General features: G+C 48.5%; 1 protein-coding gene across 1 annotated transcript in view; it reads right to left on the bottom strand.

Annotated features, from left to right (window-relative positions):
* Nucleotides 1-25,542, bottom strand: part of CAPN13 (calpain 13) — a 67,815-nt gene that overhangs the window by 20,556 nt on the left and 21,717 nt on the right. Inside the window, exons 3-12 of the mRNA XM_037009295.2 lie at nucleotides 25,115-25,193; nucleotides 24,516-24,631; nucleotides 19,318-19,451; nucleotides 14,047-14,221; nucleotides 13,097-13,171; nucleotides 9,534-9,619; nucleotides 5,684-5,758; nucleotides 4,498-4,631; nucleotides 2,637-2,776; nucleotides 296-307 (exon numbers count right to left, since the gene is read on the bottom strand). Of these exons, the coding sequence (XP_036865190.2) occupies nucleotides 296-307; nucleotides 2,637-2,776; nucleotides 4,498-4,631; nucleotides 5,684-5,758; nucleotides 9,534-9,619; nucleotides 13,097-13,171; nucleotides 14,047-14,221; nucleotides 19,318-19,451; nucleotides 24,516-24,631; nucleotides 25,115-25,193 (1,026 nt within the window). The remainder of the gene's footprint in view (nucleotides 1-295; nucleotides 308-2,636; nucleotides 2,777-4,497; nucleotides 4,632-5,683; nucleotides 5,759-9,533; nucleotides 9,620-13,096; nucleotides 13,172-14,046; nucleotides 14,222-19,317; nucleotides 19,452-24,515; nucleotides 24,632-25,114; nucleotides 25,194-25,542) is intronic.

Below are 25,542 nucleotides of genomic sequence, written 5' to 3'. Positions count from 1 at the left end.
TGCCTCTCATCTTAAATAAAAAGGATCCCGCTACATCAGTCTTATCTACTAGAGGCCAAATGCCTGAGAATGGACTCAGAGTTGCAGCTCCTCTTAATGTTGAGCCAGCTCACAAGGTCCAACCTCCAGACCATCTGTTACAGGGCATGTATCTGTTACAGGACATAACAAGACTGAATTTGCAGCATCCAAACAGTGAGAGATATGTCAAGGCCATGGTTTGGAGGAGGCTTAGCACCTCACCCACAGAAGGAACAGAAGCTCCATAGGCCCAGGAGGCAGCAGTGAGTCATACCTGAGGGTCGACCTGTTGGGAAAAAGAAAGGTAGGTTCAGGGGCCCAAACCAAAACACAAAGGCAGTCAGATCCCAGCAGCCTGGCTCAGGGCCCTGCATTCCTTCCTGCATGGTCAGCCTGTTCCCTGGCTCACCTGGGGGTGACTGGGGAGCATAACTCATTCCCTGCATGAAATCCTGAAAAAGGAAACCTAACCAGTCCATCGTAGGGAGAATAAGGGGAGGGAAATTGAGAAGGAGACTTTCCCTTTGTCAACTCAGCCAAGTGTGGTCAATCTTCACAGCAATGATGGTAGAATCAGGAAGGAAAGTGAGACATAGAGAGGGCCTGGAGGCAAGACAGAATCTGGATCAAATGTAAATTTCCCAACATCAGGAGCACCAATGAGAAATTATCTTCTCTATTCCACCATCCCATTGTAAAGTACGATGGGAATTTGTTCTAGCCCCTGGTGTTTGTAGGGAATGTATGTGTGCATCTGAATGGGGAAAGACCTACATTCCAGTCTTTCCGTGTGGCAAAAGGAAGCATTGAGGATTCAGTGCCATCTTTAAGCCACACCGCAGTTAATAAAACACTTCTGTGTAATGTACTGGATTGTCACAGGAATCCTGCAAGCAGACACTAGGCTCCCCATTTTATGGATGTGGAAACTGAGTCTCAGCAGTCTAAGTAACAGAGGCAAAAATAGAGCAAGCTGTGTTGCTTCCTCTGTAATTAAGATCCACCACCAGGCACCGTCTTCCATGGCTGGTGTGGCTCAGATCTTTCCCCTGCTGGTCCTGGGCCCCACCTACATATACTTGATTTGCCCAGCAGACTTCTCTGGAGATCACTAGTGAGCTGGAAGGAAGTGGAGAATCCAAGCCTCGGGGAGGGTGTTTGGCGTGAAGATGAAATGGCTTGTCTACCCTTGTCCTTTTCCTCTGTCCTGCCTCCTTCTTGCCTATTGGTAGACCACCTGTGTTTAGCTTGATGCAAGGCAGAGCAGTGCTCCCCTAGCAGCTGGGGAGTCACAGGCCCACACCCAGGCGAGAGCACTGGATGCAGTTGTCACCTACAGCATTGTACCTACAAGCACCATGAGAGCCCTGGAAACTTCAGAGAGCCTGGTTGCTGGCATGCACATGGCCTCTCAGCTGATCTGTGAAAGGAACCCACGTGTCTCTTGAATCGCCAAGGTCTGGACAGTTCTTTGGTGTTTAACTCAGTCGGGATCCTGCAAGATCCACTAGGATCTCCAGGGAGCCTGAGGATATCTCAATCTGAGTGCCCCTTTGGGAAACGTGGGCAGCTGAGAAACAATGCATCTCTGGCTGAAAAGTAGAGAAACAGGTTTGACAGCATTTAAAAAACATACAATTAGGGTCTTTCCAGGACTCCTGAAATGTAAAGACTTTGGACAGATGAGTTAACAGAAGGCTATTGTGTTGCCCAGCTCTGGGATACTAGACTGTAATGACGATGGGAACAGCCTCCCCCAGGGTCGTGCACTGCAGCAGCCCTCATGGGCTTCTGTCTCACCAGAAGAGGAAGAATTGGTTAAGACATTTAGTAGTCTTGTCTGGTGCCAGCACTGTTCAGTCCTGGCTGGGCAGACCAGATCCCCCAATTCCTTCCCAGCCCTTCCCAACTCCTTTCCTTTTGTTCTTCTACAGAGGTGAAAGCTGGGGGACTCTGAGGGTTCAGAGGCCTGCTAACCTTAGGGAGTTCAAAAGCAGGCTGGGATGCCATGAGGTGGGAGAGGTGGCTCAGTGGGTGGGGAAACCTGGCCTGGGCTAGGGGGCCAAACAGATGCCTGCAAGCCAACCACTGAGCTAGGACTGGACTGTAGTCTAAAGAAAAACATAACTCCTAGCTTTATACCCAGGATTGTTTTTTTTCCCTTAAACTCCTCCCAAAGTTTAGCCATTCATTCTCAAAGTTTCATGTGCATAAGCAGCACCCAGGGATCTTATTACAATGTGGATTTTCAGACTCTGTCTCTAGACATTCAGAAGGTTTGGGGTGGTCCCAGGAATCTGAATTGTTTCAACAACCTGTTTGGACCAGACTACTTTTTTAGTAACAGGCACTGGAACCTGCCGCATCCCTGAAGATGCTGACGAGTGACATGGGCAAGAGATATGTCCCATTGTAAACTTGGTCAAACCTCATCTGGTCCCTGTCTGAGGTTTTCCTGCAAATTTACAGAGTTGAACCAGATGAACTCTATAGCCCCTTCAGGTTTTATCTCTGAGGCTATAGTTCAGTGAAGTTTCCCAACCTGGTTGGCTGCTCTCTCCACCAACACACATACAAATGTCCCAGAGGGTAAGCCCTGAAGCCAGTGGCCTTACCTTGAACACACTGAAGATGAGTGGAAATTCCTTGTTTTTTGTCCTTACATTTTGTGGCATGATGTTGAAGGACACGATGACATTGTTGCTTTCCATGTTCTCTGGTACACAGAAGAAGTACTGCATGTCCCTCTGATGTCCTTCGGCATGAGAAAGAGCTGTTACTGGAGCTCAGCTCAGCCCCTAGGACTCCTGGATGGGGCCAGGCTTAGACCAGAGGTGCTCTGGGGAGTTGTGTTAGAAACCCTGGTTTTGTGCACCTGAGGCCTGGGTCCCAGTCCCCATGGTTGCTAATTGTGGCACAAGCTTTTTCATTTTGGGAGCCTCAAAATGCAGTCTCCTCCTGTTAAAAACCACTGGGGGAAAATGTTTCTTAAACTGTTAAGTTGAGGGTTATGTTTCTTAAACTGTTAAGTTGAGGGTTATATAATTCCAGAGTTCTGAGGTATGCGTGAGCTTATGTGTTGGTGATAACCTTCAGTGCCTTGAAATGATGTCAATCCCGCAAGTATCAATGGAGCCAGAGAAAAATAGGCAGACAGGCCAATTCATTGTCCTCTGCTACCCACATGTACTCATCAAAGCCAGGGCAGGAGAGAACTAATGTGAGAACTGTTAGATTCAACTGCATGAAAGAATGAAGATAAGACAGAAATGGATTAATATTCGTCAGAGGTTTGGGTCCAAGTTGGGAAGCTCCCAAAGGGAAATGGGGAGACACAGAGGACCATCGGGGTCATAGGCTTTCTGTGAGGATTGAACAAGACGATTCACCGAAGTGCACTGAGCAGCACATGGCAGGCGCGGGCGCCCTTCCCTCTCTCCCTCCTAAGGAATTACTCAGAATGGCCCCAGTGTGTAATTTCAGGTAGTTCGCTGACATGTACTACATCAGCGAAGAGGGCTTTGCCCCTGGTGCGGCTCAGGAAGGTGAATCAGATCTGCGGCCCAAGAGTGACTCAGCATTTTCATAGAGTCTGCCTGTGGTCCTGGGTTTCCACTGGTCCTGGGGACAAGGTACCCTAACCAGCCCAGCAAAGAGTCTGGAGGTTGAAAAGAGGGACACCCTGGGGTTTGGGGTCATTAGAGCTAACTATTTGTAAGTCGTAGCTGCCAAGGAGAGGGGATGCACATGGCTGGGTGCATACACACACACACACACACACACACACTCATACATGCAGATTCGTTGTTTGCAGAGCCCCTCCCATCCAGGACACGGAAGCATACTCAGGTTCATGTTCAGGGAGCTATTTCACTCATCCATGTCACAAATGGGTGTGGGAGGTGCATGAGAATATGTGACTCTGCCAAGGTCACCCTCAGCAAGGTTCACCTCAGAGGACCCCAAGGACAGGCTCTGAGGGATCTGCCGCTGCAGAGGACACCAGCCAACATGCAGCAGGAATGTGCTCCCTCTGGTTGCGTGGCACTTTGTGCCTTAAAGGGGCAGACAGGGATTGCTGCCTCTTCTGTGCAGCGGGGGAGGCTGAGAACAGAGAGACCAGCTGTGTTCCCAGACTCACAGAGCCAGTATGTGGCGAAGACAATTGGTTTAACCCAGGCCTTGACTTTTGTCCCGTTTTCTTTCCAAACTCCCCTACTGTCCCGGATAACTACTGGAGAGCAATGAGCCTGTTCTACTCCTGGGAGGTGGGTGGACAATGGAGAGCACGAATGGGCAGGGGAGGCACAGCTGAGATTCCCCTGCCCACCTCCACCAGCAAGCATTTCCCTTGGAGAAGCACAGCTGTCCCTTTAGGCAGACAAATTCTTCTCTTTTCAACTTCCATAGTCCAGGAGCCAAAGACAGGGCTGGGTATCCCTGGGACAGGATAATTACCAAGGTCATAACTGTTACCTGGAATGGCATGGTCCTTAAATATCATTTGGGACCATCTTTCAGGGGGCATGCTTCCACGGTCCATGCTGACTGGAAATTGGTTACATATAAACAGGGAGGAGAAATTCTCTTGGAAATCTCGACATGACATCCTGTTATAAACAGACACATGTCACCTAGTGTGTACTGGCCCCCAGGGGAGGGTTCCCATCCCTTCCCGGTACTTCTGCCTGTCAGCTGCAGCATCCAGTGACTTATCGCCATCCTACCCAGACTGCCTCATTCTGGCTCATTCACTGTCAAGTGCACCTCTGCTTCCTCCAGTGGTTGGGAAGACAAGGACAGAGTCAGATTCTGGGTTCTGAATGCCCCTCGCACGGCTTGCAGGCTGGCTACCGTTTCTCTCTGCTGTGGGTCCTACACTGCTGGGAAGGCCGCCTTTCCCTGGGGCCCTCTGCCAAATTCATTGCCGAGGTCTTTATCAGAATGGAATGGATTCAACACCTAAAATCCCACCTTGTACTGTGATTAAAGTGAAGATACTGGAAATATTTTTCCTTTCTAATTTACATTTGTCTCCCTGAATCTTAATTATTTAGATCTAGCCTCTTTTCACACATACTAAATTTCATTTAAATATGTTGCTAAGTAAACCAGACAGCTCCTTGGAGAAATGTCCATCTTATGTTTTCAGATGGGAGCATACGGCTGAGAATGTGTTTCTAAAACATCCAGTCCACCGTAGCTAGCAGATGGTGACCCCGATGGCTCACCCAGAACCCTAGAGTCAGGGCTGGGAGATTTACATTAAGTTGCTCTTTTGGAACTCATGCCAGGGAAGGCTATGGAGCTTCAGGGTTCCACAAGATGGCATGGAGGATATGGGCATGGTAGCCATGCCTCCTGGTTTCCAGGAAACTACTGATTTCAAAGTTTTGGTGTCAATATTTCCTATGACTACCAACACCTATATTTCTGGAAGTTCCAATATTTCAGAGCAGAAATACGTTTCACACAAGGAGGGAGCACACAGATGATAATTTCCCATCCAAAACTTGTGTCCTGGTAATGAAAATAGCCTATGTCTACATAGGTCTCTGCAAAGTTAATCTCTGTTCTCACCAAAATTTAGGGGAAGGGTAGGATTGAGGGTTTGGGTAATAGTTAGAGACTGTAAATGTGATTTTAAAAGAAGAGTAAATACCAAAACTCGCCATCATCCTTATTCTCATGCAGCTGGCCTTTCCGCTGGCTGTGGGTTTCCTGCCACTCCAGAGACCTGAGCAAGGAGACAGACTGTCAAGTGAATGCTCCCAAAGCCTCACTGCAACCCCGGTGGCCTGGCAGGGGCTCTGTGCCCAGGCCTCCATTCGCTCCTGGGGTGCAAGGGCAGAGTGTCATTCTCCCCAATGACAGGATTCAATCATTCTCTGTATGCTGTTGGCTTCCAGACTGCCCCCATCCTGATGCCCTTTCCTGAGCTTTAGGTGGATGCCTGCTACAGCCCATCATGTCTCCACCAAAGTCCCACAGTGACCTAAAAACCAGCCTATTTGCAAACTCTCCGTACCCTCTGCTTCCTCCATGCCCATGCAAGAATACGAAGGGCCATTCTCTCTCTTGCACCCAAGCAATCATCAATTATCAAAGATTTATTGATTTTACCTCCTAAACCCCTCTGAAAGCCCTCTACTTACTTCCATCCCTACCCCTCTTTTCCTGGTTTGGGGACCCTCACCTCCCTCCTGGGCTTCTCACTGGTCTCCCCAGCCTCAGGGCTGCCCACTTCCCTATCCTTTCTCCACATTGCCATCAAAATGATCTTTCTCCGACCGAAGTCTGATTAGGACCTTTCCCTGCGGAAAGCACTTCAGTGGTTCCCTTTTACTCTCAGGATGAAGTTCAAACTGCTGAGGCTGAGCCTCGGCCTCTGCCTGCCTCTCCAGCATTTCCGAACAGCTCTCCCTTTCCTGTCCCACCCACTGCCTGAATTGCACATGCCAGCAATGATGAATGTCTTCATTTCTGTAAGAATATAACCTGTCCTCCCCCTGCCCCCTGGGCTTCACCAGGATGCCCCCTCTGTCTGGAATACTCTTCTCCTGTCAGTCCTGTAGCCTGATACCTTATACTCGTCTTTCCTCCTGAAAGGCCCTTCTGCTGGGAAACCATGCTCATCCCCGTGGCGTCCCCACTCCACCTAGCGTGGTGTCCCTCCTTTGAACCCCATGGCACCCTGCACCACTCCCACCGCAGCACTTTGTAACCTGTGCTACTAGTGCTTGTTTATTTCTTGCTGTTCCTCCCGAGGCCCCAAGTTCCATGAGATCAATGGGCCTTGTTCAACATTAGACCAACACAGGGGTTTAACACAATGCCTTGGCATTCGTAGACATACAATGATTTTTTTGCCTGCTTAGTTAATTAATAATTAAAGCTGCCCACTTCATTAGAATGTGTTCCAGAAGCTACCAAGCTGTGCGGTGAAGGAGACCTCACAGGCAGAAGGGAGCAGCTGCCTTTTCCTTCAGCCTGTTCCTCAAAGTGGAGGCTCGCTCACAGGCAATGAGCTCTGGAGACACAAAAGTGTCATAGGCTCTTTCTCTGGGAGTGGCTTACATGAGGGCTTGGGTCACCTCTGTGCTGGAAGAATGAGGCAGGACCACCACTCAAGATTCTGGCTGCAGGCTGAGCCAGTCAAATGTGTTATTGTAAAATGGCAATTGTATAATTAAGTGATAATTACATTTTCTACAGTGTGTAAGGGAAAATAAATGTAGTGTAAATCAATATGCTATCGATTCATGCAAGTTTGCCTTTAAGTGTGTGCAACTGAAATTTCAATTATGGCTGAGATTAGACAATTCTGCTCTCTCTATCCATCTCCGTTCCTTGAAAGTAGGAGGAAATTGACCATTTGCAATGGAGCCAGTGATTTTGTGGCCCCGTCACTTCCTTCCAGCCTGATTCCTGGTAGGAAATGGTGAGCCCAGCCCTCAGCCAAGGGACATGATCCTTCAGGGTCGGGGCTGCCAGGTCTGGCTCCCTAGTCCCTGCCCTGCACACACCTCCCCCTGTTCAAAGGCCTCTATAAGTACCACACCTGTGGGGTACGAGTCCACATTCTAAGCTGGCCTTGGGCTCTTTGGCCTGAGCTGCGAGCACTTCCTGGCTTCCTCCACCTCAGGCCAGTTTGTGGGCCATGAACACCCTATAAATGTTCCTGATCCTGACTCCGCACAGTGGCTACACCTTCCGTCTTACCTAGTGATCTCTTCCAAAGTGAGGCATACTTTATTTTTTTGGTTGAACTCAAGTTTAGCTCCGTCCATGAAGCTTTCTTTCCCTGTATATGCCTGCCCATAGCAAGCATTGCTTCGCTGATTTCCACTGTTCCTGTTACCTTCACCAGTTATTTGATACTCAGCGTGGGAGGCATGGGCAAAACAATGACGCATGCGAATTTACTGTCTTCTCTCCTTCCCAAGGGAATGTGTCACTGACAATTGGCCTGCCTCCCCTCCCACCCTCACCAACCAACCAGGGACTCTGGGACTAACCGCTGGGCCGTATTGGACAGCCTGAGGTAATGACGGAGGAGAACTAGGAGAGGCCAGAAGTAGTTAAACTTTCCATTGCAAAGGACAGAGGATAACCCCGGGGGAGAAGAGAGAATAGAGGCAAGATAAAAGGGGAAAGGGGACAGTGAGTGAAAACACTGTCCAGTGGTTCGTGGTTTTGGGAATTCGTTCCCTTCTGCAGAGGGGATTCGCTGCCCTGTTCTCCAGGGGGCATTTGAGGTCACACTAGCTTTATTCTAGGGACTCTAGGCACTTGTTTCCTGCCTCTGTCTCCCCCTCGCTGTCCCACCCCTCTGCCCCAGTGTACCTTCATCTCACATTTGTGGAGTGCCCACGAATGCAGGCACACAGCAGCTGCTGCGGCCCACGGTCCCTGCCACAGCCTAGCCCAGGCAGCAGCCAGGTTCTGGGCAGTCTGGAGGCTGGGCAGGGTCACTGGTTAACTCTGTATTTGCCTTCCAGAACTCGCTTCTCACTGTATTGATTTTCACTCTTGACTGAACACTTTGCATCTCCTCTCAGCTCATGCTCTCCTTCCCACCTCCCCCGACAGGGACGCCTCTGTGGCTGGCCACCGTGTCTCAACACTTTTCATGGGTCTGCACAGGCCCTCAGATGATGTGACACGTCTGAGCCTCACTGGCTGCCAGAGGAGCAAGTAACTGGCTGCTGGCCCCCCACCCCTCTCGGGACTGACATCTCCTCAGTCACCAAGGGGCTGGGGACCAGGGATCAGTCTTCCTGGCAGCCGGGAAATGCAGCCCAGCACCCCCAACCACTGACCACATAGCCGGGTCCCCACTGGTCAGCCAGGCCGGAGACCGGCTTCCTGGGACATGACCAACAGGGACAGCAAACCCCACTTAGTCCCATTCACTCCTACCAGGAGAAGATGCTAATCTAGGCACCAGGTCCTGTGGGAGTCCAGAGCACTGGGGCAGGATGGACTGCCCAGGTGGACTCAGTGAAATGATCAGCCAGACCTCTGCTGAGGTGCCCCAGCTTCCCACAGAATGAAATCTTCTCCATCCTGATGACATGGCATCGTCAGGATCGGAATCCCATGAGACCCCTTTATGGTCCAGGGCTCCTTTCTCCATCTCTCTCTGCCAAGTGGAACTTGGCTTCTGCCTTAGCCCCCCTACTGCTGCCTTTTTAAAATTAATGCTGGGTATGTGGGTTCACAGCTTTAGACTGTAATCTTCAGGAGGACAGACACTGGGTCTTATCATCTGTATATATCCCCCAGCACCAACCTAACACGATGTGCTTAGAACACAGCAGGTATCTAACAGATGCTTGGCAAATGGCATCGTGGGAGTGTTGAGACGGACTGACAGCCTCACCTAGGTGTGAAAGGCACAGGCCTGCAGCGAGATGCACGGCCGGTGAGAGAGATGCCGCCTTTCTGGGGCAGATGCTCTGCACACGGGGTCTCTGGGAAGGATAGAGAGAGGCTGTCAGCAGCCTTACCCGTCTCTCCAGCGACCTCTCCATTCAGTTTTGCCCCAAGGGTTCCACAGGCGAATGAGATCTTCCCAGCGCCTCCTGTACTGAATCTGTGAAGACGAACAGAAAAGGAAACTGTCAGTGTTCCCCAGCCAAAGTCAGCAGAAGAGGGGCTGTGAATGCAGCTCTTTTTACCTCCAAGGACTAATTTAACTTCTGACCTCATTTGGCTGCAGCCAGAAAAAAAAAATTGAACAGAAAAAAATCAATGTCTCTGGGCTGCCTGTGTGGAGTTGGAATGAGATAGAGGAGAAAATGGCCCCTCTTTCTGCTCAGCACCTCGAAGGGTAGGTGCAACTTAATCATTCCGTGGTGGCATCCTAGAACTCAGGCAAGCTGAGATTTAATAGCAGATAAACAGCATGAGATGTTGCTGCGGGCTGCAGAGGGGAGATCTGTATGGGACCCAGCCTCCTCCAAGCCCCGTTGCAGCCCGCATCTCTATTCCACGGACATAGCTGCTTCCCAGCAGCCTGTTGGGAGATGTGCTGGGGTCTCTGCAGTGCTGAGCAAGGACAGTAGAGGTGGCTGATTTCACAAGACCAGGATGGCCTGGGAGCTAGCCGAGGCTAGCCCTCCTCAGCCGGCACCCTGGCGCTGCACCAGGCCCCATCACCCTGCCTCCAAAGGTGACAAGCACCTCATGGTCTGACCATTCCTTCCTCCCCTGGGGACCTTATCATCACTCACTCCCAGATATGGAGCACATTTATTCCTTCAGACCACTGAGGCCAGAGGGCAGGGCTGTTGAAAAGTTACAATGAACAGAAACAGCCACAATCTGTGAGCATACATTCTGGGGTCCAAGGGCCCTCAGCCCCGTGGGAGGAATTAGCAGATGACTGGGTTGTAGCTGTGCTATTGCTCTGTGCCAATGTTGTCTGAGGAGACAGAGGCCTGGAGGGGGGAGGGGAGGGGCAAACTGGGTGATTCCAGGTCAGAGGAGGCTGAGAAAGCCCCCGAGGAATGTCACCATATATATGGAAAAGGAACCCGTGTTGGAGGTGGGGTGCAGAGCCAGGAGCTGGCTGAGTGCTCGACATGCATTCTGTCTTTCAATCCTCCAGGACAGATGTTCATACAACCCCTGTTTTGCAGATGAGGAAACTGAGTGTCAGAGAAATTAGGCAACTTTCCCAAGGCTACAGAGTAAGTGGCAGGGGAAGAATTCTGACCCCAGCCACTGTCAGTCTCTACAGTCCAGGACTTCATTTTGGACTGTGAATGGATATAGGATGCAGCTGCTCCAGGGCCCAACCCATTCTCAGATGTGCCGCAACCCTGACCTTGATATGACCTCTGGGCCGTCTGGCCAAGCCCATGTGATCACCGGTAGGGCAGCACCGTGAGGAGCAGCACAGTCAGACCAGAAGCAAAGAATGTGGCTTGGACTGGGTTCTTCTCTGTCGCCTTCTATCCAGCTGGCTCTGCCATGGAAGGTACTCTGGCTTCTCATGTCACATGGGATGGGGGGGTGGCTCTTGGCACAAACCCGGGTTTCCGGCCCCTCTCTGCCCCACCCCAGGCACTCTCGGCCTTGCACACAGTGTCTTATTATTAAACACCAGCACCCGACAGAGCCCATGGAGCAGGGATGTGAGAAGTGGTCGCCTGGTGGCCCGAGGAGCTTGGTGAGCCAGCCTCAGTGCCTAACAGCCAGTCAGGGCTCAGGGGAGAAGAGTGGTCAGTGACTAGGAGGGGCTGCAAGCAGGGCTAAATGAGGCATGCAGATAAACACTCACCCCCTTGCCCAGGGGAATCACGACTGAGCTAGGTGCATAATAAAAAATGCCTATTTCATTTATCTTCCTGTCTGTGTCCCGCCTGAGGGAGGATGAGCAGATTAAAAAGCAAACTGCATTTATGAGCCAGTTTAATCTTAGCACTTGTGGTCAGAGTTATAACCTCCTTTTTCTGAAGGAGGAGCCTTTAACCAAGCCAAGATCTTGGGCCCTTGTCTGGCTGTATCACTCTTTCTGGACAGTCCTTATTGGTGACCACAGGGCCTTGGCCAGGTGGCTCAGGGTCACATTTGAGACCAAGGTCACAGCTACATCTGAGAATGAGCTGGCTCACTTGCTTCACTCTCCTGGCAGCTGACTGTACCCCTGGCCTGGTTGGCTCTCTCAGAAAGGGTACCACTGGGCAACAGTGATTTAGGTTCTCTGTCCTCGAATAGGTTTTCCTCAAATATGTTCTCTTTAATAGCAGTTCCACAGGCTAATAGCTATTCCTAGGAAAAATGGTTTCATGGCTAATGGTAAATTAAGACCAAGCTGTACTTGTATCATTAATACAGGCCTTCTCAGAGCCTTTAAAATGCTAATGTCCATTGTGAATCTCCAAGAAGGGGAAATGGTGAACAGCATTTTCCAAATGTACTTGGAGAACTGCTTTCACAGAGCATCTCACCAAGCTGGCACATCTTAGAGCACATGTTGAGAAGTGCTGGCAGCCACAGAGCGGCAGGGATGGGTCACTGGCTGTAGCAGAGGAGGTCTCCTGTTCAGACAGCTCAGTGTACTAAAAGGCCAACTCAAAGTGTGTGCTGCCAGGGAGCAAATGTTTGGGCTGTGAGCAGAATCTGCACGTGCCCAAAGTCCTACTCCCAAGTTCACATCCATGGCTTTGGCCCTAGGTGTTCACATGGTTACTCTGTAGCTCGGCAGTCACTACCATCCCCATGCCCAGAGTTCCATGGGATACACAAGTCCCTTCTCCCTGTGTTCAGGGGAGAAACAAAAGCTGTCTCAATGTATGAAAGTGCCGTGCCCAGGAATGGCAGATACGTCACATAGATACCACGGCTCCTCCATTCCATGCCCAGCCCAGACATCATCCACTAATCACAGCTCTCTTTCCCCAAAGCTGGAGGCAGTGCTAAAGTCTTGTCAACACAGTAATCCAGGCAGCATTACCGACTGATCAAGGCTGGCACACAAAAAAAGCAGTTCGCTCTCCCTGACTTAGACCTGTCCACCTCTGGGATGTAGGTACTAAGGGGAGCAGTCCTTGGTAAGGCCATTTGTACGTGGCTGGTGTGATGATGGTACTGGCCATCCCCGTTGAGAACTCAGAGGACTTGGGAGAATTCAGGGGAAGAGAATCAGAAGGCTCTGTGACTGGGATCTCTTCTGGCCTGGGTATGTCCAGGCATTCTCTTCCTTGCTTGGCAGAAATATATTTTGAGCTCTTCAGAAGTGTCCTATGATGGAGCATCAGTGATGCCACCTTCACGGCCAAGGACAGAGGCATTCATTCACTCATGCAAGTGCCCTCATCCATTGATCCAACCAGCATTTACTAGGTGCCTACGCCTACTGTCTCCCACGTGCTGTGCAGAAGAAACATTTTGTTACTGATTTCCTGAGGGAGATAGGCAGGAGACAGGAGATATTACTTCTTTTTGTGGGCTGGAACATTCACCAAAATCCGAAACAATGGGGCAACTGGCCTTAGGTCAATGGACAGGAGTGACAGATTGATAGAGAGAGAGAGAGAGAAGACACAGTCCATGGGAGCCTTACCTGCTCTGCATCGGTCACCGTGTAGGCGTGCTTATTCACCAGGCCATTCTCCAGGACCGTGGCCTCTTCTGTCGGCTTCAAGGGAGAGAAGCACACCGAGCTGTCAGTATTCTTTAAAGAAAAAGACATCCAGCTGTGCCCTGGCTGGAAGGAAACATCCCACTGGCTCACCCTGGAAGGGCATGTTCTTGGCACTCTTTTCTAGAGAGGCAGGGTTTGAAGGCTGCTTCGATTTCATGCCTGAAGAGGCCACCCAGTTACAGATGGAACCCCAGCAAATCCTGAGGATGTGGCCTGCCTGCCTCGCCAATCGCTCCTCATCAGTGAGACACAGCACAGCATGTGTGTGCTGGGCATTGGGTGGAAGCTGGGAATACACAGCACCCTGTGCTGTAACTGGGGTCTTCAGTGCATCTTAGTTTTCGGGTGGCATTTCAGATTAGGGGTGTGTGACTCAGTGTGCACATGTTTAAAGAGGGCAGGCAGCTCCCTGCTGTCTCAGAACAGACCCAAATCCTCTGGAAGGTTGTCCAGGCTTTTCAAAACGGGACATACTGACCTTGGGATGCTGCCTTTTGAGTCACTGAGAGGCAATGGGTCCCCCAGTCACCCTGGACCCCACTGCTCCTGCTCATGGCAAGCACCAGGCCAAGGCTTTGCAGTGTGGCAGCAGCATGTGAACCCCTGCTTAGCCACATATTGGCTGTGTGATGACAAGCATTTTATTTAGCCTCTCTGAGCCTATTTCTTCCTCTGTAAGAGAACTCTGCAGCCTCTATCTTGGAGGGAGGGCCGCTGTGAGGGTTAAATGGGGTGACCTCACTAAAGCACAGCAGTGCTCCGTGACAGCTGGGCCAGGGGTGGCCCCCTTATGAGATGAATGGGCCAGGGGTGGACACTCCCGCGCGAGAGAAGGCTTGAACCAAGGCACACCCTTCCTGCGTACTCACCCCTGGCGGGGTGGCGCAGGTCATCAGGGAGCCTGCCTTGGCCGCCATCTTCACCACCATCACCAGGTCAGAAGAGGAGGAGTGCAGGTTGACACTGGTGACCACCCCTCCCGTGAGGTCCACCAGGGCGTCAGGGAGGTAGCCGTAGTGCAGGTTGAGATAGGACCCGTGGAACCTGGGTCGGGGGGAATCAGACCGACTGCTGGGCAGCCTTTGAGGAGTCACTGCAGCACAGGACGACCTGACCCACCCCCAGACTTACCAGCTTCCATTCGCCCAGCTGGTGGCTCCAGTAATGGGCCACCCTCCCCACTTTCCTCCCCCGGGCAGCCCCACGACTGGCAGTATTGTGTAGAGGCTAGCAACACAGGTGCTACAGCCACAGGCCGTGGCTGAATCCCAACCTCTCCACATAGTTAGCTGCTTGGCCTCTGACAAATTACTTAACCTCATGGGACTGGGCTTAACATAGTGCCTGGCACATGGCAAGACCATAATATTGGATATTATTATGATGAATATCTACTGTTTCCTGTTCAGTTAACAATACTGGTAAGTACTTACTGTGTACAGGGTACCATGCTAGCCACTGAGCATTCAAAGATGGGTGAGACCAGGGTCCTACTTGAAAAGGGCTCAGTCAACGATTCTGATGCCTGCTGTGGCTACAAGCAGCCTCTGTCTTCATTTTGTGCAAAGCTTCCTCCAGAATCCCCATTCCCATTCTTAGAACTAACCCACTCTCCCAGAATCATCAGGGAAATAAGTTGACTTTACTGAGGGTAACAAGTCTTATATAACTAATCCCTCAAAGCAAACCACCTAAAACCCTACCTGTTCCCCAAAGCACCCCTTTCCGCCCTCAACATGGGGTTTCTGCTCCTGGACCCACAGCCTGAGCAATGCCTGGCCTTACTGCCCTTATCTTGCCTTCCTCCCAATTCTGCCCCAAACCTCAGGAGACCCTGTCACTTGCTAGGGAGGCAGATGGACTCCAGATTCAAGAGCCAAAGCGCACAGGTCCCACTGTGGCTTCCCCTCTCACGAGCTCTCCACCTCGGGCGGGAGGCTGAGCTTTCTTGAGGCTCCCAGCTAATCCAGTACAGCACAAACAGAAGTGTCTGGCTGGCAGAGGGAGGGCATGCTGCTGTCATTAGCAGGCACAGCAAATCCCGCTCCACGCTTGCCTCTCCCTTCACAACACTAGGACCCACTCTCCTTCCAATGACCCCTCACTTTTCTTTGCCTTCCTCGGGTGTGTGTTTGCTGAGATGCATGGATCACCTTGGCACAGACAGGAAGTGCCTGGGGGCCCAGGGAAGACTTCCAGGGTGGGAGGCAGGGGGAGCACATTTCTGAGTTGAATTTTATGCAGGTAAGGACAGTGGGATGGGCATTCCAGGGAGGAAGAATTAAATCGGGGAGCCTCCTGGAGCCAGAAGAGCATGGAGGAGTGGGGTCTGTGATGGGCTGCCTGGCACTCCCCGGAAAGAAGGTAGATTGATCAGTGTCCAGGAGAACCATGAAGCAGGGGCCAGATAAGGTCAGATTTGTGGTGAGAACTCAAGTTCTTGTGAGTGAGGTAAAATGGGAAGGTTCCAGGGGATACTCACTCTAGGCAGGCAAACCCACAAAGGACATGGAGCTGAGGCCAGGCTGGGCAGGAAACCCTGCCTCAGGGTGTCAAAGCTGCCCAGTGGACGTCTTCCTCACCACTGTCCCTGCCACTCAGGCTTCTCCCTAGGCACCTGAACACCTGTCCCTCACAGGCTGGTGGCAATGCACTGTGGCTTTCTTTCCAGGGATACCCCACCATGCTGGGGCAGGGGCCCATATCCATGCCTGCTGATCTAATCGGGCTGGTGACCTTGGACAAACCCATCTCCATCCTGTCTTCCGCCTTTCACCTGGTTACCAGTGGGGCTGACTGGATCGGCTGTTGGGGCTCCTCAGGCACCCCTTTCTCACTGTACCGCCACCTCTGCCATTCTCTCCTCCTAGGGATCACCCAGAATCCACAGAAATTCACTTCAGAAAATATGTTACCAGATACTCACTCTAAGCAGGACACTGTTCCAGTCACAAACCCCATGGATGGCTTAGAAAATCTTTTATTAAAGGAAGCTAAGCATACATAGAACAAAAAGGGCTATTCTACAGAATCCACATGCCATGGGATCCACATGTCATGAGATAGACTGATCTCGACTTGTTTATAAAACTGGTTCTGAATCTTATCTTCCTATCTCTCCCCCTTTTTGACCCAGGGTTACACCTGGTACTACACTCTTACCACTGGGGTGTTTGCTTAGTTAACTGCAAAGCCTGCCTTTGATACCGTTCATGCCCAGTTGGGTCTCAATGCCTGATTCTCTTGATTTCCCACATGTATTCTGGCTCTGGGTCCTAGATAAAGAGGGTTTTGCTGAGGGCAGTAGAAATGCTCAAAGACCAGAGTTCTGGAACCCACCGCCCAGTTCATCAGTGTGACCTCCTGCACTGCAGCCGCCCCTTCTTGGTGGTCCACTCAGAGGTCCTCCCTGGCGTCAGATTGGGCTGCACCAGAGCCACTCCAGAAAAGCAGCTGGTGAGCCCTATCCTGACACTTCAGGCCCACTGCCTAAGGGCCTTGTCTGGTGTCCTGCGCCCATGCCAGACAAGTGTGGTCACTACAGAGACACCCAGTGCACAGGGAATGGCCCTCACCAGCAGTCCCCTCTCTCAGGGGCCTCTCCGCAATGCCCACAAAGCCTGGCCCAACAGCGGCTGGGTGTTTTGACAAGGAGCTATCTCTCTGCTTCACAAACATGAGCTCACAAATGCTGCTGATGCTTCAGGAACGTAGCAACTATTCTTAGCCCCCTTTGCTGACAGGAAATAGAAAGGAATGGAAAGATAAAGAGCACGGTGTTTATCACACCTGTCACTATGCCATGTCACCAGAACCCAGGAATTCTGAAAGAGCCTTGTTTGCGTCCCTCTGCTTCAGCCTCATTTGGGGGAAATGTCTATCTGCCCAGCAATGATATGAGAGAGGGAAGAAATCAGATGTCTAAATCAGAGCCAAAAAGGTTGCTGAAATGCTGCAATTCTTAACTGCAGAGATTCCATAAAGGATGATGTGCAGCCAACCAGATCTTGTCAACCAATCTCCTATTTTATGATCTCTGGGGCAAAAAAAATCTGTGTGGATTTTTTTCTTCCAAATCTGGCTGACTTGACCAATTCATTTCCAATCTCTCCAGCTACAAGGATAGTTCAATGTTTGGGATCCACATGTTCACCTGGCCTTGTCTACACCCTTGGAGGAAAAGAGGGTCATCTCCATCTGGACAGATGGCTTCTCCAGGTGGGCTCTGTGTGCCAGGCACTGAGTTCCAAGGAAGCAAAAAGATAAGTCCTTCCCTTGAAGGGCTGATGGCCTCAAGGTGTGACAGAGCAGCACGTGACTACGGAGAATGGTTCTCGCACTGGCTTAGCCTCCAACACCATGTGACCTTGGGTAAGTCATTTTTTCTGAGCCTCAATTTTTCCTCATCTTTCAAAGGGGGAGGTCAGAGTCTACATTGACAGAGGTCCTTCCAGCTCTGATATGCTACAATGCTAGTTGATTCACTCCTGAGTTCTGTAACTTTCTTGTTTAGTTGGAGGGAAAAGTTCTTAAATAGCTTACTAGTTTGAAACATTTTATACTCCACTAGATTTCTTTCAGTGGTGGTATGTGGCTTCTAGGTCTAGTTTCCCATTTTCTTTTCAAGCTGAATGATTGCTTTAGGTTGGCTCTTAGTAAAATGGGGTCAAAGTCATCATTTTATTCTGCAAACTTTCTAATTCTTCAAGTGAATGGCCATCCTCCTCCTTTTATATAAGGAATAAACGAGGCCCTGGAGTTGTGAGGGCTGAATCTATACTGGAAAGATAGTGGCAGTGTTTGTGTAAGTAGCTTGGAAGTGAATTAACCTCCCCAAACATATGGATTGGTTTGACAACCTTGGCTGTTATCTGGGCTTCATTCTCAGTGCTAATGAACAGCTCTTTCTGACACTGGAAACGAGCAATGGCTTTAGTTTTTCACAACTTGGCTCAAAAGAAAGAACGCAAAAAAAGAAAAAAAAAAGACTTATTGAGATGGATGGCTGTTCAGATTGTGGCCTCCAGGAAGGCAGGGACTGGGGGAGTCTGCAGGTTTATTACACCCAAGTCAATAGCTAAAGACCTCAGCAAATTCAGGCTAGCTACTTACACCTGCCATTACATCACTATTTGGAGTCTTGGTTATCCAAGCTGTAAAATGAGGGGTTGGTTAAGACAATCTTGGGGGAACCTGACTTGTTGATACACTCTACTACTCATTTCTCCAGAAAGGTGGGGTCCTTTAGTCTCCTAGAATTGCCCTCTAGCCCTGGTATGTCCCTCATCTGTGTGGGTCCCTATCTTACACATAAATGTACTTGCACATACCTACTTAAGCCAGTCTGAGACTCTCTCCCTCATGCCAAGCACAGTTGCTGGCCTATGATCAAATGCCCAATAAACATCTGCTGAAGAAAAGCAACCCAAAGAGTCCAAATGAAATATGTGAATTGGGGTGTTTATAAGAATTTGGGTTTGCTAACATCAGAAGGTAGTCCCCGATTCAAGGTGTTTGGGTCATATAATTACGAACAGCTCCTGCCCTGCGCCACATATAAATACAATCCCAGCAGCCACACCAGGCCCCCAGCTGCCCTGACCTCACTTTGAACTGCCCTGCCCCCTAGGTCTTAGCAAGAATCATTCCCAATTTTGGGGATGCCTCCCAACATATCTTCTCTCTCCTTGCTGAAATTCTACCCATCCTTCAAGGCTTCACTTCATGCCACTGACTCTATGCAATTTCAGGCTGACTTCCTGTGAATCAGAAAGTCAAGATTGTTTCCTCTCTCCTCTCATCAGACTTTAACCATGATATTATATTTTATTTGGGCCCTTAGTCCAGCCCTTGCAATAATATCATTGTTAGTGCATCTCTGTCCAGCCCTGCCCCAACCACCCCTCGCTATGTGCCGTTGGGTTCCTCCCAATGCCCCCAACAGCTTCTACACAGTGGCCATTTATGGAGGACACCCAGCTGGGTGGCCAAGGCTTTGGTGCTCCCAGGGGCACTGCCTGCATCTGGCAGAGCTGCGGAAAGTCCTGGGGCCAGCTAACGGGGAGCAGCTGTCAGAGCAAACAACTGGGCAGGCAGGGCCGGCACTGAGGCCCTGGGCTGAGGGCTGGGCCCATCCTCACTTGGCGTAGGCTTTCTCCAGCAAGCAGGGCCAGAACTCTTGGTTGCTGCGAGGACACACAAACAGGTACTCCTTGTTCAGGACAGGGAGGCGATCATCAACTACCACTTCCACCCACTGGCCACACCGCCAGAACTGGAAGAGAGATGAAGATATGCCTCAGTGGAGTTGGGGCAGGAGGGAACTCTTGGACCCCCCACCCACACCAAAAGATAACCACGGTCACCACATGACCTCCACAGGGCAACAGTGAACACTATGCAGAACAAAATCCCAGCTCAGGCTGGCGGACAGGGGACCAGCGTGTCATCTCCACGGACCGATGAGTCACACATAGAGTTAGTCAAGGAAAATACTGGGAGGGAGGAGACCTGGGTTCTCGTTTGACTTTGCCACTAACTCTGGCCTCACTTCGGCAAGTCTTTTGTGAGCTTCAGACACACATGAGATTCTGGCACATCTTATATGCAAAATGGCAGTAGGGGGACCAGACGCCAAACAACAAAGGAGGACAGTGGCCACAGAGTGCTGTAATGGGGAGGGAGTGCCTGCCGTAGGCCAGGGGCTGGAGGGAGGACACAGGGTTTAAGCAGGTGATTAGGAGACAGGAAAGGCATCCCAGATGGCAGGGAGAGTGTAAGCAAAGGCCTGGAGGCTGAAGGACGAGGATCGCTCATGAAGACCAAGCTGTTACAGCTTCACTCTGGCCCTCCTCTCGTCACATCAAGCGGCTGCCATCAGAGCAACAGAAATGGAACTGGTTGGCACTGTTCCTGCTAAGAGCACAAATGAACCAGATGTTTCTCTCCAAAACAGACTGTTTCAGTCTTCAACATTCGACTCTTAATGGTTCACCTGGGGACATCGCCAAATGAGGAAAACTCGTATCTAAGCCAGCCTTTTGGAGGTTCTTTGCTGTTCTCCCCCATGCTGGATAAGCAGCAGGGCCTCCAGCTTCAGGCCTGGGCCTCCACAAAGGCAAGTCTGTGACAGGTGGGCTCGCCTTTTTGTTCAGCACCTAGGACAGTGCCTGGTGCACAGTAGGCCATTAAGAACAAGGGAGTCCTAGGTGGATGTGATCTATCATATGCTCAGCAGTGATGAAAAACCATCCACATGGCCTTTCCTACAGTTGATATTCCAGGTGTTGGGCTGTTGCATCCAGCTGCAGACGTACTTTCAAAGTAGACAGGGAGACTGAGACAGAGATGTCAGTGGAGACAAAGCAAAGATGTTTTCTGTCATTAATGAGGCAGTACAATGCAGCTGGGTGTGGCACAGCTGAGGACCTGAGTCCCGGCTGCAGTACGATGCATAGGCGGGTGAGGTGTTCTTAGGAGGGAGGTCATGAAACGCATTGGGAGCACCAGGAAAAGCTAGATGTGGGGTACTGGGAGGACAGCCCCATCTGCAGTGCAGTTTCAATGGGATAGCAAAGTGCAGTAAACAGTGCCAGTCCATGGAACTATGCCTGAGCCCTGGTTTTGCTTTTAGTTCCCTAAGCAGCACACACTGGGTGAGACACTTAATTCTCTGTGACTCAGTTTCCTCATCTGTTAAATGGTGGTAAGAGTAAAAACTACCCCATAGGTCTATGACCAGGGTCAGATGAGACTGAAAGTGAGATCCTAGTTTGGAAAGTAGGAACTTCTTAATAGCCTTTCTGTTCAGCATCTAGGATAGTGCCTGATGCACAGCAGGCAGTTAAGAATGAGGGAGTCCTGGCTTGAATAAACTCCTCTGGCTGGTTCCCCCTCAGAAGTCACCCTTGCCCCAATCTTCTCACACCAGTAATGCTAACCAAATTTGCTCTCCCTATACAAAGGGAACACTAGACAGGGCCCTCATTCCTAGAAAGGATGCAAATGGCCTGACTCGTGGTCAAGGAGACCGCCAGTCTGCATTTCCTCTCAGGGTGGGGTGGGCTGGCATCTGGATGACGTCTGTGCCCTCCAGGAAGCATGCTGGTGCCATTTGCCTACACCCAAGTGCCTGAGGGAAAGTGTTTGGGGCAAAGCATCCAAGATGCCCAGGCATCAGGCCCTTTCTGGAGAGCAGTACCCACACTCAGAGTGATGAGAAGAGGCGTATGGAGGTGAGCACTCCAGCTATTTCTGGAGAACAGTGGAAATTTCTTTGCCACCCAGAAGGGCTGAGCATGTCCTGCCTGGGCCTCAAGTTGTCCTAACCACCTGTCACTCCACCAACACATGCCACCCTGAGGTGAGCTCAGACACAGGAGCCCTGCATCCTCTGCCTCACTGTTCAGTGTGATCCTTGGACCAGAAGCAGCATTACCTGGGCACTTGTTAGAAGAGTTAGAAGACCTACCATGCGAATAGTTGGACTTCAGGAGGAGAGAACAGGATAAAGGAGACACCCAGAAATAATGAAGAGAAACTTAGCTGAATAGAACAAGGAAGTAGGTCTTCAGAAGGAAGAGGCTCATTGAATTTCAGGCAAGATTAATTTTAAGAAGGCACCCAACTGAACACCTTCCAGAGAAATTTCTGAACATTAAGGAGAGAGGGAGCTTCTTGCCAGCTGGCAGTTTGAAAGAACATGTTGCATACAAAGTCAAGAACACAGAGTAGCACTGGATTTTTCTTCTGCAACATCAGAAGCTTCAAGACAAAGGAATAACATTTACAGGCTCTCGAGGAAAGGGAATGTGGTACAAGTGAAACATCATTCTTAAGTAAGAGCAAATGGAAAACACTCATGTAATTTGAGGAATTTATTTGAGGAACTACTCCTACCCTAAAGTGGAAGAAATTTAAAAAAACAAAAATCTTAAGGGAACATGACAGATGAAAGAAACAATGATGAGCAATAAGTTTTAAATATGCTTTGAGTAAGAGACATAGTGAAAATGAAACTGATAATGAAGGGATGAGAAGAGCTATAACAGGGAACTGTAAATATCAGGAAGCTGGAGTGGCTGTTTAATACCAGATAAAGAGGAGTCCAAGGCTCAAAGTGTTAAATATAACAAAGAGGAATATTATGTAAGCTTTATCCCAACAACCAGAGAGCAAGAACATAAAACCTCTGGGCACCAAAGAATATAGAAGGAAAAGTACAAAGCCAGAACATTTGAAATCTTACAGGAACCTGGCAACTATAACTTTGGAGAAGGATTTCAATACAATTATTTTAGAATTTGACAAATAAAGCTGACAAAAAGTAAGCCAAGATAAAAGAGACAATTGCAGAAAAGATCATCTGAAAATCAGAAAGCTTGATTCTATATATAAAACTTGTGACCATTGGATTAAAGATATACTTCTCATATATCCATGAAGCATTTTTACAAAAATTGTTGTGGACTTGCTCATAAATAAACCTTTAAATATTTTCCCCAAATGTAGAGATTTTATGAATTGCATTTTCAAATCATAGTACAATAAATCAAAAACCTTACCACCAAAAGAGATTCCCTGCCAAACTTAAAACTAAAAATATATTATCTTAAAATTAATCAAAGAAGATGTTTTTATATTAAAACTTATAAATGTAATCTGAGAGGAAAATTTATAGTCTTAAAAGCTTTTATTATTAAATAAAGAATATCAAGTGTACACGGGAAGTACAATACTATAACACAGGAATTAATAAACATAAATTGAAGTTAATTATATAAGAAACAAAACCCCAAAAGGCAATCAAAAGTTGATTTGTTAAAAAACTAACACAACAGATTGATTTAAGGAAAAAAGGAAAAATAAAAATACAACACGGGGATTGACAAAGTAGATTTAATCAGAGATTAGAAGAAATTAAATGAATTTTCAGAGACTTACATAAGCAACTTTTGGTCAATAAATATGGAACTATGTAAAAAAGAGTTGGTTTTCTTGGTGAAATATACATTCAAGAATTAACTCCAGAAGGAATAACAGACCCAAGCAGATCAACAGCTATTGAACACATTTGAAAATTAGGGAAATCACATTTAAAAAGGAAGCAGGTCCAGATGATTTAAATATTGTCTATTTTACTTTCAAAGAACAGATAATATATGATTAACAATCATTACCTGAATTATTTCACATCAAAGTATATAAAGCTCAATAGGTTCATTTTTAAAAGCTAGCATAACTCAAACATGATAAAAATAACATAAATAACTAAAACAATTCTACCTGTGATATAGATGCAAAAATTCTAATAAAAGTTTTAGCAAATTGAACCAGCAGTATTAAAAGAATGGCAGAGTAGTTACTAAAATCAAGAGAAGACAGGGCTTTGCTCCTGACATTCTTATTCAAAATAGTAACGTTTTAACTAATGCAACAAGGCAAAAGAGCAAAATAAGTTCTATAAATATTAAAAGATATAAAATTATCTTTATTTGCAGAGTATATTAGGCAACTAAAAAATCCAGACTCTACTAGAGAAAAAGACTAAAACTAATAAAGGCATTTTGTGAGATGGTTAGATTCAATATATAACAAAGAGAACTTTCTCTCTTTCCAGCAAGATCTAGTTTGGGGAAAATCTCATTCACCTTAGCTACAAACTTATAAAACAGTTGAGAATACATTGATCAGGATGGCTATGGTACCAATATGAAAACATAACTATAACATTTTATTGAAGGCCATAAAACTAGTCCTGAATAAATGGAAAGATTTATCACGTTTCTGGAAAGGAATAATTAAAATAATAAAAATGTAATTTTTCCAAATTGATACATAAATTTAATGCTGCTTCACTCTGTGTCACAGTGCCTTTTCTTTTTAATTAGACACAATGATTTAAAAATTCTCTTCAAAGAGTGTGCGAGAATTATGGAGATATTTTTGAGGAAAGAATGATGAATAATGGAGAACTTATTCTACCAGATATTGCTCCTTACTCTAGAGCTACTGTAATCAAAATAGCAGGATTTAACACAGGGATAGACAGAGACAAAAGCTCAATGATGTGCCAGGTTCTTGATCACAGACTTTTTTTTTTGTTTTTTTTGGCTGATTGTTTCTTTCATTCCTTTTTATTTACAAGAAAATATTTTAACCTTCATCTCCCTTATGTGTTGTCAGATCAAGAGCTCAAAGCCTTTTCTGGAGGTAGGCAGAGTAACTAACTCATAAGTGACTCTCCGATCTCAGGCTACCAGACCCTGATAATATGTAAGAATATTCTCCCTGTCTCACAGAGAACCCCATGTAAGGAGTGTCCCAGCAGGGCACATACCCGGAAACGGAAAATCCCTGCGTACTGATGTGAAAAGCTTTGTTCTATCAGGATCTTCTGCAGATGCTGTGGGCTCTGTGTCAAGGAGCCCAGTGCCGCCAGGAACCAGCAATCTGCTGTGAGGGGACATAAGCCAAGAGAGGTCTATTGGACACCCCTGGAAGTCCCACCCCATGCATCTCACAGGTCTTTGTTACCAGAGTCTGTGCTTCTTCTGGATAACGAACTGTTTTTTTCTGTCTGAGAGACAAGTGGCAGAAGGACTCACTGGAGCCAGCTCTTTCCTTCCCATCTTCCAGCAGCTGATGCTTCTACTCAGTGCTCAGAATAAACTGTGCCCTTTTTCTCCCTTGTTTTGATACTTCCTCACCCTAAATGTCTCTACACACCCATTGCTGAGCTGGCTTGCAGGCTGTGGGAGGGAGAGCAGACAGTCCGTCCACAGCCACACTGAGGGTGCCTCCTTGCCTTGTCAGAAATTCGGTGGGTCTGGGTGGGCACCATCCTCCACCCTCTGTCTGGAGGCTGACTTCAGGCAGGCTGCCTGGAAGGAAAGCCTTCGCTTCCCAGGGCTGGAAGGGAAGAGGTTGAGTTCTTACCTGCTTTTCCTTGTCGGATGTCAAATCTGCTCACACCTTCCAGGATGAAATGAGGCTCAGATCTACCCTCTAATATATCCTTAGGAAAAAGGGAGAAAAGCCATGAACATCATCCATTCCTCTGCGTCCCAGTGTGGTGTCCAAGACATCACTCATTTCGTCTTTGAGGGACAGAGGTTAATTCTTAAATAGGTGCTTAAAATCTGAGTGAGGAAAGTTCCCCTCATCCTTTAGGTTTTATTGCGACCAGGAGGGCTGATGTCAAAGGGATATATATAACTGAAAAGACAGGCAATAAATGCATAAGCAAACGGTATGAAGAGACAACATAAATAAGGACTAAGGATCCTTACATCAGACAATCTACTATCCAGGTCCCAAAAGAAAGTGTTTTCTTAAGAGGTTATAAACAACCAAAAAAAGAATAT

The sequence above is a fragment of the Manis javanica genome, chromosome 1 (genome assembly GCF_040802235.1).
Source record: "Manis javanica isolate MJ-LG chromosome 1, MJ_LKY, whole genome shotgun sequence".
Lineage (NCBI taxonomy): Eukaryota > Metazoa > Chordata > Mammalia > Pholidota > Manidae > Manis > Manis javanica.
Note: the sequence above shows the minus strand (reverse complement) of the source record. Positions and strands in the feature narration are given on the sequence as shown.